Below are 14,578 nucleotides of genomic sequence, written 5' to 3'. Positions count from 1 at the left end.
CACACAGGGCAGGGACAGGTGGACAATGTTCACAAACCATGACATTTCAGTACACCGTATAACACACTAAATAAACAGAGCACTATATAGGTAAATAATCACTCTAAAAGTTGTATTACAATCACTGCCTGTCCCTTCCACATTTCTTGTCAAGTATCAAAAGTCCTAATTATACACCTCATTTTCTCCCTCCTCATCTGAATCTGCAGGGCATGTGCAAATGCCCTGTTGGCCCACTTTAAGGTCCCCCATTCCATTGCCCTGTGTCTTTTGCTGACTTATTCTTTGAGAAGCTCTAATCTTTTTGGCCTCTTGAATTTCTTCCTTTGAGTACCAATGCTTCAACCCTCACTCAGTCTTCATTCATCTTTTCAATTTTCCTTTCTAGGAACCACGTTAAGAGTTGACCCCAGCAGGCCTGGCCAGGCCTGGTGGCTCAGGCCTGTAATCTCCGTCACTTGGAAGCCAGATGCAGGAAGATCCCAAGTTCAACGTCTCTCCAGGCTACAGACGGACTTGACTGAGAAACTCTGAGCCGCTCAGAATTTCTCAAAATAAAAGTAAAGGGGGCTGGGGATGAGTTCGTGGTAGGAGGGAGAGAGACTGTCTTGCATGCATAAGGCACTAGCTTTATATGTATTTTTTTTAAAAATCCCTAGCCGGGCGTGGTGGCACACGCCTTTAATCCCAGCACTTGGGAGAGAAGAGGCAGGTGGATTTCTGAGTTCAAGGCCAGCCTGGTCTACAGAGTAAGTTCCAGGACAGCCAAGGCTACACAGAGAAACCCTGTCTCAAAAAACCAAAAAAAAAAAAAAAAAAAAAAAAAAATCCCTTCACTCGTAAACAAGAACAGCAAAACAACAGGTTTCAATGACCATGTGGTGGGTGGATAGTTGTATGTCTTTCAGCTCTGCAACTCAGGTGCTTCCTCTAATCTAGTTTTCTGGGGCTCAGCCACCCCCCCTCCACCTCACACATAGAACGTCTTAAACTGGCAACTTTTTAGTTATAGTGAGTTTTTCTTCCTCCTGGAACAGAAAAATTGTGAAATTGAGATCTGTAGCAACTTACGTTTCACAAGCTATGGCCCGAGCACGGAAGCGACAACCAGTGAGCACTGGTAAAAGAACAAATCTGCTCCACAGGCTTCTTTCTGACGGCCAGTCACAGTTACATTTGTACAAACACACGAAAAGCCCCAGCAACAATAAAAATCCAAGACCAAAAGCTGCTTTCCACACAGTGTGTGAACCAGTCTGTGCCCGTGTCTGCAGTCTCGCCCCCTTTGCCCTTTATTATTTCAGTACATGCTTTCTAGGATTCTGATGTTATTTATTCTCTACTTCATTATACACTGTCTTAAAAGTTGCCTCTAGTTTTGAAGGATCACAGCGACTGTACAAATACATGACATGTTAAGAGATCTCTGAGGATGAATGTGATGCCCTCACCCAAGAGATGCAGGCAGCACGGGCCGCCGCCACCTCTCAACAGTCAGAGAAGAATGCAGGTTACTAGAAATGTCAGGCTAAGGAAAATGCAGACCAGAGACACAAAACAGGAAACTCTCCTTTCCTACCTGACAAAAAGGAGTGCACCGGTGCTTTAAAAAGTGAAACTGTGACGTCAGGTAGAGAATACAGACGAGGGCAGACAGACAGTGCTGAGGGAACCCAGTGCTTCAGGGCAGCGTAGGCATGCGGTAGAGACCCATCTGCAGGATGCAAAGGATGTAACGGCCATCTTTTCCTCATCCTTTGGTTACAGTCTCTTTCCAAAAGGCCTACCACAGCGTAAATACCACCCAGTAACCATCTACCAACCACCAAGCCAAACCAGACTTTCCTGAGCTGAGTTACAGAGAAACGGAAATCTCAGAGCTCAGTGCATCCACGTTTTTCCTTAGATGCTGCAGTAAGTTGGCTATTTAAAAACAAAACCCAACAGCTGGGCTCAGTTTTGGCATTTCAGCGGAAGGTAGCATCCTCCACACTGGGCCTGGCTAACAATTCACCTTCTTGCTGGAAGGCTTTTAAAGGGATGAACTTTTCAAATTAAATCTGTAAAACTTTAAAGACGGGGGGAGGAAGACCCAGAGAAATTGTCTGCAAGTAAAAGCAAAATATGAAGAAGATAAATGCAATAGACCTTCAGCCCCTGCCCTTCTATGAAGTCTGTTCTTATACAGAAGCCAAGGCAAAGAATGGTGGTGTCTTTTGTTGAGACCAAGCCAAAAACACAGCACACTGAAGCCCTTGGAAATATTTTCCCATGTTAAAGCCACCTCTGCTCATTCTGGGCAGGAATTTCAGTGTGTTCTTTCTGTTCTTCTACACACAGAGAATTAATACAATAAGGTTTACAGTAAAAAGAACATCAAAACCGTCATTTTATTCCAATTATTAACTTGCACTCAAACTTGGAAAAAGGCATCTATTATCTGTTAGAAAAAGGAGCATTAAAAGGAATCAGATTTTACTTTTATTCATAAAATCAATTTTCCTGCCCTTGTAGCTAAAGACTACTGTCATGGCTGCCGTTCAGATGCCACAGGCATGGGTAAAAAGTGGGCGAGCATCAGAAAAACACAATTAATGCTGTGAGAGGAGAAAGAACAACTATTATGATTTGTGGCGGTGACCTGAAAGTGAGGCCCGTCCTGACAAACCATGAATACGTGACTCTAAGGCCAGTTGGGGTAAGAGTCTGAGCTATGGTGCTCTAAGAAACAGAAGGGGCCAGGTCGTTCGGGGTGTGAAGGGCCCTGCTGTGGGGAGGGCAGCTGAATTGCTAAAGTTGTATCTCCCTGAGCTGGGGAGATATGTGGGCAGTATTTAATTGCTATGTAAGTTAAGTTAATGCTTACATATGCATATATTTTATGTACTCTTATATATTTCACACATAATGCAATGATCACACTGCCTTCTGGGGTGACGAAAATTAACAATGGACACACACACACCCTTTAAGAGAACCATCAAGCCGGTCAATGGATATTGCTACTTGCCGATGACATGAGATCTGACAATGGGGGTCAGAGTGTGGGGATGAGGGAGGAAGGTCAAGGAGTCCTAGATACTGCATTCTCCACTGTCCATCTTCATCTGTCTGTATCATGCACCACAAACATAGGAACATCAACGTCTGTCAGGCGCTGGTAGCTAAAACCCTAGCTGCCCTCTCTAGTTCAAGAAGCTAGGCAGCAGCTGCTGGCTGGGCAAGAACGGCAAAGAAAGTACCAGCCCATCTCAAGTTTCAGACAGTATTTCTGCCACAGGATGCTTCTTCCTGGTTCCAACAAATGTAAAAACCCATCTCACCCAATCTCTGCCTACTCCAAGACTCTGACAGAGTCAAGCACCCTGCCACTCCCGGCCCTTGAAACAGAGGCAGCCGCGCAGGATCATCAGCCTCTCGGGTGCTTGCATTCCAGATCTTCCCAACCCTATTTTCCCAGCCCACAGGCTCTCTGCCTCAAATTGCCTGTATTTAACTAGCTGGCGTGGGTTCTGCTTCCCCAGCCAAAGTCTGACGAAGAGACACAGCTGTTATTGTTGCTGGACCATAAGTAACTCTTAGCCATCACACAAGTACCCTCCAATAAGAGAGAGAAAGTACTGACACTAAGGATAATTTATACTTTCCAGGTACAAAAGACATCAAAGAGAAGCTAAACTGTTCAATCTCATCGACTTGGGAGGGAGGGAAAGCAACTTGGTCACATACATTGATTATGTACACCTTACATTCTTTCCTTTCAAAATAAATCCAGGAGATACATTCTTATATGGTTATATTATCAGAGTGATTTACAGCAAAAATCAGAAAAAATTATAATGTTGAATAATACATATACAAGCATGGAACATATTTACAGCTCTTTTCTCAGGCATCTTCCTGCCAGTTATAGTCGTTATAGTCTCTGCTCCAATTCTCCATTAAATCTGAATATCTGAAGAGGGCAAGGCTTGTGCTCTAGAAGCTGGAAACCATGTGCTACATACATTCATGGTGTCAAGAAATCCTTACTATGTAATACTAAAGATGAATTAATAGAGGAATTTCATACTTAGTAGCACATTCTAAGCATCTGGGGAGGTAGCAGCTAGCCTGGTCTACATAGAGAGTTCCAGGGCAGCCTGGTCTACAAAGAGAGACCCTGTCTTAAAACAGACAGCAAACATAACTGCCCACCAGTGTTCTCAAGTTTACGTAAAAGGGCAACTATGTGTAAGACACAGAAAATTGAAATGAGATTAATTATAAGTAATTATTTTATACTTTTTTATATTGTAAAATACCTGATAGGTATGTGTACAGAACATTTAAAATGATTTTTTTAATAGTAAAAAAGATGGGGGTGTGCAGCTAGTTAAGACTAAAGGATAAGCTTTGCCATTCACCACTGCTTGAACAAGACAGACAAAGGACGCTGGCCATCACTGAGATGCAAACAGAACATTAGGAGATACTTCACCACACGTGCTAAGTCAGCTATAGTACACCACCACAAGTGTGGGAAGGGATGTGAAAGCCCTGTGCTTTATTGGTAGGAATGTTACAAAGGCACAGCCATGCTGGAAACCATTCTACCGACTGTTTAAAAAGTCTTGAGTTACAAGCTGACTGGGCGATTCTGTTCTTAGTTATATGTATAGGTAAAAGTATACATGCAGAGGTTTTCATAAATATCCAAAGCAATTGCTGAAAGGAGGACAAGTGCCTAGCAACTGGTGAGTGGATAAAGACAATGCTCTCCAGTATCCCAAGGGGAGATTGTTTATCAATAAGGACAGAGTGCTGACACACACACAGGGTAAACCTTGAGAACACAATGCTCTGTGAAAGAGGTCTATCATGAGGGGCCACACCTTGTACAAACCCAGAAACTGAAATGTGTGAAACTGGCAAATTCAAAAGTTCATAAAGAAAGACAACAGTGGCTTCTTACGATTAGTAGTTTTGGGTAGAAAATGATACTGACTTATAAAATGTATGTGGCATCTTTACAGGTAATGATAATGTTCTGAAATTGATTGTGGTGATGTGGGCACAACTCTGTATATTTTAACGGTTTTGAAATGTACAGAAGTGTAAATTGTAGGGCATGTGAGTTATATCTCAATGAGGTTATAATATCAAGAAGATAGAAAGAGCTACAAGGGAAACAGTATGGTCAGAGTCACATTATACATGCTAAATGTGCAATAAAGAAAATGTCATAAGCATATAGTGAATCCCAGCATGAAGGAGCTGAGCCAGGCCAGACTGGGATGTGACTCAGTGAGTTCCAGGATAGCCTGGGATGCATAGAAAGACTCTGCCTAAAAAAATTAAAAAAAAAAAAAAAAAGAAAGAAAAAGGAGGACCAGGAGGCATGGGAAGAAGAGGAGGAGGAGGAGGAAGGGAGGTGGGCGGTAATGACTGTCAGCAAGGCAGGATTTACAACCCCACTAATGTCCTGTAAGGCTATCAAGAGTTCCCAACCTTTTGACATTGCAATATGACACTGTCATCTACCAAGTTCATGATCAAGAATATGCAACTGAGTTGAGAGAGAGAGAGAGAGAGAGAGAGAGAGAGAGAGAGAGAGAGAGAGAGAGAGAGAGAGAGAGAGAGAGAGAGAGAGAGAGAGAGAGAGAGAGAGAGAGAGAGAGAGAGAAATCTCGATCCTGGCCCCTCAGGAGTGCCTGGGATCACAGACTGTCTATTGGACATGCCTCAGCCTAAGAGTTTCAGGAACTCTTCGAGGACAGTAGTTAATAATCAAAATAAGCTCTTTGGAGTTTTACAACATTTTGTAATTTTTTTTTCTAAATATACATTCTGTCATAAACTAACACATTTGCCCCTCTTACACAGAGGGTTTTAATTTTTGCTAAGGACCGCACATTTTCTAGGTCCTTGTGTAGAGAGGAAAAAGAAACTATCCAAGGGCTTCAAGTTCAGTTGTGAATCTAACATACGTGCCCTCAAACCTTCCTGACATTTACTGTCCATTCATATATGAGTGTATTCATTCACTTAGGGGAGCCAGGCCGGCATTGGCTGTCCTGCTCTTTGTGATGACCTGACACACTGTGACAATGTAGGGAAAGAAGAATTGTCCCAGTTGACACCCTGGGGCTCCTCTCCACTTCCAGCCTAGCTGCTGCTCGGACGGCCCATTCCACAGCACTCTGAGTACATGTCTGAAGCACTTGGTCAAATGTGACTGTGCAGAACTATCTGCTCAACAGGAGCGCTTTCCTGCACCCTGGACTGGGGCTTGCTTTAACATTATACCTCACTACTGAATATCCCCTGTTGTTCCATTTACCATCAAATCTAGCATGCCCAACATCAAAGTCCAAAGTGTCCCAAGAGACTGGCTCTCCATTCTGACTTGCCCAGTTTTTCAATGAAGCTGCCCTCCTAAACTGCTCAAGACCTCAAGGCTTGTCCACACTAAGCCACTCTCCACATCCTTAGCAATAACCCAGTCCAGATGTTCCCACACCAAATTAGCAGTGCGTTTCCAGCTGGTCTTTCTTTGCTATATTTTTCCTTCCCTCCAATTCATAACTATGCTGTCTTTCAGAGGATGTTTAAATTACGTCTTCTCTTTAAGGATTTTCAGGTCTCTTCATAACTACTGAGAGATTAAATGTCCCTGATGGTCTAATTCAGCCCTCTAATATCTAATATCTCTCTTTAAAACCTAGTTTCAAATATTCCCACACAACGCTGCTACTGTGTGTTCTGTCTGGTGTGAATGCTTCCCCTCTAGTCTGGTGGAGGTGAAGACTGGGTGGGCTTCGGGCTCATCTCTGCATAGCTATCTGAGAAGTGACCATCTGTGACATGAAATTCCACCCAAGGTAGCCACACATTCTCCTATGGAGTATCTTCCCTTTTACTAACTGTAGGTGATCTTGTGAGTAGGAGCAGTTTGAACAAAAACCATTGTTGGCTAGCAGTGTGAACGACATCAGAATTCTGTGTCCAAATGCAGATTAAGCTTGGACGCTGGGCATTGCCGCTCTAAGTTTCTTCTAGGCCAGTTCCAGTCTTTGCAGTGCTGCTGACTGGCTCACCTTATAACCTCCATCTGACCTGGTAGTGGGAGGGTCAGGTGGGCGGTGCTAAGATGGTGTGCTAAGCAGCGCGAACGGCATCCAACATACAGTGTAGGTGCCTGATTAACACACACAGAGTGAAGACTGAATGTAGCCCTTGGGATAGATAGTGGCAGATACTCTTTGTAATGTAATTCACCCGTCCTGTCACAGGTTTAGGGGAACAGATACACAAGCTATATCAAAGCCTACTACACTATATAGCAGGATTAGCAGATATCTTACATGGAAGAATAAGCTGAACATTCAAGAATCAATGAAACATCTGATGGAGATGAGTCATTATCCTTTTTACAATAACCTTCCTGGTGTCCCCTTTGTTTCCTTGCAATGAAAAGCTTCAGACACACAGTTGCTATTAAGGGAATTGCTGTGCAATGCTGTAATTTTCAATTATGCTAAAGGATGAAGGATACAGCAACTACTATACCAGAGCGAAGTAGTCCAGCAGTCTCAGCCCTGCCAAGAGCTCTGCTTGGCTTACTCCATCAAGAGGTAGGAAGTTGAAGAATACGATAAATAGGAGTTAGGGACTTGGCTCAGTGGCAAAGCATTCGCCTAGCATGCACAGATCATGGCTGCTAGCTAAGTAGCTGCTTTTTTTATTTGGATCTAAAACAAAAAACAATTTTTACATAATTAAAAAAAAACATACCTGTTGATCTCCAAGGAAATGACTTTTCAGTTGAGCTAGAGAAAGAGAGAGAGAGAAAAAAAGAGGTCTTTGTCATAGAATTAAATTGTGGGTTTATTTTGCATTTCAAAACTAATTGCTACATCTAATTATGTAAGTGGATAAAAACCTCAAATAAAATTCAAAATTACCCATTTCCATTACTTTTTAAACTGTATTTGTACTTGGAAACTAGGCAGGTTATAAAGAGATGCAGAACTGAGCGTATTAACAGAGGTGGCATTTGTGGTGCCAGGAAACCACAGGTGTAACAGATACATTTGAAAAGACCCCAATAACAACTAAAAAGCTCTAAAGAAGCCATGAGAGACCCCCATAGACAACAAGTTAACGGGCATGCTTTGCATCAAAAGTTACCTTATAAAAGCTAAAGTACACACTAAAAATCATTAAGACAGGGCAGTGTCTGAGTTATATAGTTTCCTTAGCAGTGGTTCTCAACCTGTGTGTCGCAGCTGCTTTGGGGCCTTGAAAGACCCTTTCACAGGAGTTGCCTAAGACCACTGGAAATTCCAACATGGATATTTACATCATGATTTCTAACAGTAGCAAAGTTACCATTTAAATAGTAATGAAAATAATTTTATGGTTGGGAGTTACATTAACATGAGGAGCTGTATTAAAGGGTCGCTGTATTAGGAAAGTTGGGGGCCACTGGCTTATACTTTATGTATTTAGAAAACCATTTCCATGTGAAAATATATTTGTTCACCTTTTTCCCTTTCTCTGCCATGGACCAATTGACACAGGACATTATGACATTAGGGGACAGTGAGGTAGAATACAGACTCGATTAAGCATTTATCAAATGTAAATTCAAGCACTTAAGTATTTCCATTTTGAATACATTAGCTTTTTTATCATATGAACAATAATTTTGTCACAGGGCTGTAAGTAATTTTATCTTATAGATAAAACATGTTTGCAAGTAGAAATGCTGAGATCAAACGTAACATGCTACTTGTTATCATTCCAAAACCAGTGTGCCTAAACACTGAGACAGATACACGATACACACACACACACATACACACACACACACACACAAGCGAAGTTATTAAGTTACTCCTTTGGGGTAAGAACACAGATTTTTTTCTTTAAAATTTATGAAAAAGAGCTGTAACTCTGGGCTTAAATAAACACGTAGAGTTCATAGAAGGTTACCTGCCAGTGCTGTGTCTCTACACGCCTCTCTAATTGCCATCTTCTCCAAGAATTAAAAGGTAGGAGGGACTTTTGCTCAGTGAAAACGTGTGCCCCCCTTTCCATCACGGGCACAGCCAGACTCAGTTGTAAGCAGGGTAACAGCTCCCGTGAATGGTGCCAATCAGTGAATACTCATCTTGTCTGAGCTCTGGGACTGTGGCTCTAGGTAATGTGCTCTTACTCCATTGCAAAAGGCACAGCTGGTGGTGGACGGGAAACTGCGAGCAAATCTTAGTGAGGGCCACTTGCCTTGCTCCTGGTGGCAGGTCCCAACTGTCCACCAGCTTAGAAAGTAGTTTCTTTCTTGCATGAGTTTCTGTTTCTTAGAACTTTTGTTACTTCATTTTATTCACAAAATTAGTTCTCCAAACGCTAGGACTGACAACGCCTCACTGTATAATTGCCAGAACAGTCACATCTTATGTCAATATTAATGCCTGCTGCTAACCAACGGCCATCCAGATCAGCTTCATAACAGCCGTGCAGCTTCGGACCACCGTGGGAGTTTAACTTTAATGGAGTGCTCTACAATGGCTTCCATCTTTGCGACTAATCATGCCAAAGTAGCAGAGGCTGTGGCTGCGTGGCTCCTCTCTGCCATGGGCCCAGCATCCTGTCTGCCTGGCACACAGGAGACACTTTAGACACAATGTGAGAGGCACTGAGCAGCGCCCTGTTCTGGGTAATGAGGTAAACATTAATGAGAGCCCTAACTGGGCTCAAGCACATCAACTTACTTCACCCTTTATCTTGAGGAGCAGGTCCCAACAGATTGTTTTGTATGGTTTTTGTTTTTTGTTTTTGTTTTTGTTTTTTTTTGGTTGTTGTTGTTGGGGGGGGGAGGGGACAAGAAACCCCAGACAAATAGCATCTGAGTGCTGCAAAGGCCTTAGGTCCCCTAAACACAGCAGGGCATACCTAAGTCAATGGGAATCTTCAGCTAAAATCATCTTCCTATTCCTATTTAAAGTAATATACATAACTCATTAGGAAGATAAACTAATAATGAACATTAAAAATAAGCCAAATTGTAAAGGTATGCAGAAGAGCACAGACTACCCAGTTAACTTGACAGGGAACTGACAATGCTGTGTAGTAACCACAGTGTATGTTCTTCAGAACAGTGTGTTCAAAGTGCTCACTTTAACGGGGTCTCAAACTGCTCACTCTGTGACCCCAGGACTGAAGAACAAAATACATGGGATCGGAAATGCTCTGGAGCTGTGAGAGGCAGCTTCATGGGAGACAGCTGAGGCAGCTTCAGCTGGGAAGGAGAGGCCCGCTTCCTTTTCTTTCTCAGCTCCCCCCCTCCCATCTATTCCTAGAAGCACTTCCCAACCGATGCTGGCTGCCTACCATGTGTCTACAGGCGCTGTGCCCACAGGACTCCGCCCTGGCTCCCTTTCACGTCCCTTCTGAAGGTGCCAAGAAGCTTGTGTTCTAGGATCTTCCACTGGAATGTGAAAGACATTTCACACACAAGGACTGAATCACCAAGAGTTCTGTGTCAATAGGAAAATATCATTATAATTTTAAATAACTTTATTACCAACCATTATTTAAATGGACAATTCATATGCTTAGGCCAGGAGATGGAGAACAAATAAAAAGAAGATTACTGGCAAATTAACCAATCAAAGCTTTGAATTTTAAGTAAAATATTAGTTTGTCTTAAAATTTATTTTAGGCAGGAACTATGCATTTTTTGTGCTACATAAAATATGTAGAAATCAATGTAAAATTCTATTCATATGGAATTAGTTTTCATTTGTAGATAAAAATGGTTTCTTAGAGTTGTACATTGTGTTTGAAAATCTTCCTGAATTTGGTCTTTCGTCAGGAGTCAAGAAACTTGCGTGTTCATACTCTGCCAAGGCCCGAGGGGTGTCTAATGAGCAGGCTATAAGAAGTCATGTAAGAAGAGTGAGTGGTGACTTGAGCATTTGCCATGGTCACAGCCACTTTAGTGAGCACTCCCGCATGGACACAGCCACTGCAGTGAGCACTGCTGCATGGACACAGCCACTGCAGTGAGCACTGCCCCATGGACACAGCCACTGCAGTGAGCACTGCCCCATGGATACAGCCACTGCAGTGAGCACTGCTGCATGGACACAGCCACTGCAGTGAGCACTGCCCCATGGATACAGCCACTGTAGGGAGCATTGCTCCCGGCCACCAAGGCTTAGAATCTGGCTCATGAGTCTTGAGAGCCTATGAATTAATATGTAATCACCCCTCTTTCTGCTTATGCAAACCAGGAAAGAAGGCTTGTTGGTAACTAAAAATCACCACTGGCTTGTCATAAGACTAACAACCACCACAGCAGGTCCTGGGAAATGAGCCCAGTATTTTCAACCCCACTTCATGCTCAACATGTTACAATTCTTTCCACTCTATTAGTACCATGGGTCACTCAGCCTGAAAAGCACGAGTTATTCCCTGCCCGGGGCACTCAAGTCTTCTCCACTCACACAAATGCTGCAGAAGCACACGCATGGCTCTCACTCGGGCACCCTCACTACAGGGGACATAGGTTAGACATCCATCCTTTGATCCTATTTAGGCTGCAACATTCTGTCTTTCTTCTAATTGGTCTTCATGGCCTTGATTTCTTATCCTTTCAGGCTGTCTCCTGGTGTTGCTACTGAGTTTTACCAAATAACAATAAATGGGTACCATTCTCCCACTGCTAAAGTACAGACAGACCCACAGAAGACAAAATGCAAACAGCTGAGGGTGGCCCAGGAAGGCCTTGCCACCTGGTCCCTTTAGTTTGTCCTTTCCCACACAAGCCTACATTCCAGGAACTTGCGAGTACTTGAACTTGCCTCATGTGCCAAGCTGCTTCACACTTTGAATGCTATTTTGGGGCAAGAATATGTGAAAGAGTCTAAAAATTCTTTTAAGACTTGTTCAAATGCCAGGGCTGCTGTTCAGGTACCATGTAACTACATATGCATGCACTGTATACAGGAAACTAAGCAGTCTAGTGAGGCTCAATTTTACTTTGTGTCACTTCCTATGAGGAGGAACATTCTCCGAAAATGCTCCCCCTACCCTGCCTATCATAAACCGGCTGACTGGGGAGGCGGTGGGTAAGTCACATTGAAGACAAGAGTGGAGCCACAGACCCCCTGCCATACCATCTCCTCACCCTCATGCGAACTACTCCAGAGACTGTAAACACAGCACGGGCCCTACTGTCTGGACGGACTGTGCACTCCTCAAAGACCTGGAAAGCCCTTCAAGAAACAGTGATGGAAGTTGATCCCTTGCTCCTTCTCATCAAGAGCGTGCCCAATCACTCACTTGTACTTCTCATGATCACAACTGTGGTAGCTGTTCCTGATTTCTGGTTCCAGACCATGGACGGCTCTTCTTGGGGGAGAGACTGTGCCCTGATTTGATACCAACCAAAACTGAATGCCTCAATTGGAATGTTTTAGGGTTGTTCAGTTTTAAAAATAAACTCTAAGTGATTTCAATTTTTTTTTAAACAAAAGAGGCAGATTAATCTTTTTTATTTTTTTATTTTTTATTTTTTTGGTTTTTTCGAGACAGGGTTTCTCTATATAGCCCTGGCTGTCCTGGAGCTCACTTTGTAGACCAGGCTAGCCTCGAACTCAGAAATCCACCTGCCTCTGCCTCCCGAGTGCTGGGATTAAAGGCGTGCACCACCACACCCAGCTCAGATTAATCATTTTATGATGCAGGTTTCTTGAATGTTCTTGGCTTTTTGCTGAGAATGCCACTTTTAAAATATAACACCTACAGGAAGACTAGGACTTCAAAGCATTAGTCCCATTGGCAGGAGGAATTTCCCTTTACTGTGACTCCCATCAACCATGCCCTGGGCTCAGTTTACCCTACCACTTGGTATGGGAGAAGCAGGGCCTCCCTGATGCTCAAAGTTCTGACAGTCCGAGAACTACTACCATCCACCGATAGGTAACTATGCTTGGGAGGGGCTCCATCTACAGCTTTTTAAAGGCAGATGGTGAGGAAATGCAGTCTCTACATCAGACTCATCCTCCAAGTGTCAGAACACGTAGGACGTTAGACAAAATTAAACAACAATCTTGATAATTTTTCCTCAACAAGCACAGATACTCGCCATTCTGCACTACCCTACCTAAGTAAAGAACAGCAAAGTCAATCAATATAATAGATGTTAACAAGGGAGTTTTGACATATCTACCTGAAGATCAAGGAACCAGGAAGGCAAACTGAAACCATCAATCTCTAAAAGGCTTGAAGACCCTGGTTTTAAAAATTCATTAGCCAAGGCAGGAGGAACTGCCTGCAGTCTGAAAGCTATTCTTGGCATTTAACTAAACTTCTGGGAAAGTCTTCCGAAAGTACTTAGTGCCCATCCATGGCCTCAGCAGACAGAAATCATCCTCCTCTTCTCCGTCTTAGCTCTAGTAATTCTGTTAGCTAGAGACCAAGAGCCATTCTTCCTGGTTCTCTGTACAGTTAACCTTTAGTCCCCTCTCTTCTAGAGGCAACTTCCAATCTCTCAGTAAGGGGGGCAAGTGAAACATGACAATGGCCATAAGTCAAGGTTAGTTATTTTGTCCCCAACAATGGCACAGGTTCATAATCTATGAGTCATAACAAATGAGACGAGGCAAGGGGTCTCTTCATAGTTATTTATGAGACCTGAGAGTGGTGTGGAGGTTAAGGAGAGACTGCTCCAGACGAGGAATGATGCCCCTCACACAGGACATGACAACTCCCAACAGGAGCCTCGAGCTGTCACCACAGGCAGACAGGCATTTGCTTTGGTTCATCCCCACTCCAAACTCATAGAGGGGCAACAACGTGGCTAGAGAGGGCAGACCAGATACTCCGAGGTTGTAGGAGAAAGGCAAGGCCTGCAGTCTGACTCAGGTATTTCCTTCCAGTGGCACTTTCACACAGTGCTTTTACAGTTTCAATATTTAAAGAATCACAAGCGGCCGCAGGAGCCGAGTCCAGTCTTGGTTTTCTGTGGTTAGTGAGTTTGGTAAACTTTGTGGCCACCAACTGTATCATTTCTACTTATGCTGTTTTCCTGTTCCTCGATTTTTCATCCAACCTTAAACTCATGCTACATACTCGACTGCAGCTTCAGATCCCCTTATAACAGCTGTCTAAAATGCCAGGAAAAGGGTAAGATATAAATAAATAATATTATGACCAGTCTCCCAAAGAGAAGACAACTTTTGATGCTTCGTGCAAACACTCCAAGTGGAGGAAACCCACGGAGAACAGAGAGAGAGTACATTTTAGATGATGTTAAATATTCTCTGACAAAAGCATTTTGTGTGAGTGCTTTGAATCTATGAATAAAAGATTTAGGAGACCATATGGGAAGCGAAGATCAAAGAGGATGTGTTACTAGACAAAAATGAGACAAACAGTTCCCTGTGGTATCCCCATAAATTACACAGGAAGTAAGACTTCTGCTGAGGCCCACCCCACAACAGGTGTCCTGATTAGTCAAAGAAATCCAGAGAGAAGGGCTTTCTAACACCCCGGCTATCATTGGAAAAACCAAAGCAAATGGAAG

The 14,578-nt window shown here is 43.2% G+C and overlaps 1 protein-coding gene across 26 annotated transcripts in view; it reads right to left on the bottom strand.

The window, feature by feature from the left end:
• Pkp4 (plakophilin 4) overlaps positions 1–14,578 on the bottom strand; it is a 214,090-nt gene that overhangs the window by 62,355 nt on the left and 137,157 nt on the right. For 21 of the 26 annotated variants that reach the window (XM_029537132.1, XM_029537135.1, XM_029537139.1 and 18 more), the window contains one exon: positions 7,777–7,811. The exons of 4 other annotated variants lie outside the window; for them this stretch is intronic. Coding sequence is in view for 11 of the 22 variants with exons in the window: in XM_021195141.2 (XP_021050800.1) it covers positions 7,777–7,811 (35 nt within the window). In the remaining 11 variants the exon portion in view is untranslated. Of the gene's footprint in view, positions 1–7,776; positions 7,812–10,377; positions 10,440–14,578 lie in introns of those variants that run through there. One more of the 26 variants, XM_029537138.1, reaches the window with a different exon arrangement.

This window comes from Mus pahari, chromosome 3 (assembly GCF_900095145.1).
Source record: "Mus pahari chromosome 3, PAHARI_EIJ_v1.1, whole genome shotgun sequence".
Classification (NCBI taxonomy): Eukaryota; Metazoa; Chordata; class Mammalia; order Rodentia; family Muridae; genus Mus; species Mus pahari.
The sequence above is the reverse complement of the archived record's forward strand: the minus strand, read 5'-3'. Positions and strand labels throughout refer to the sequence as shown.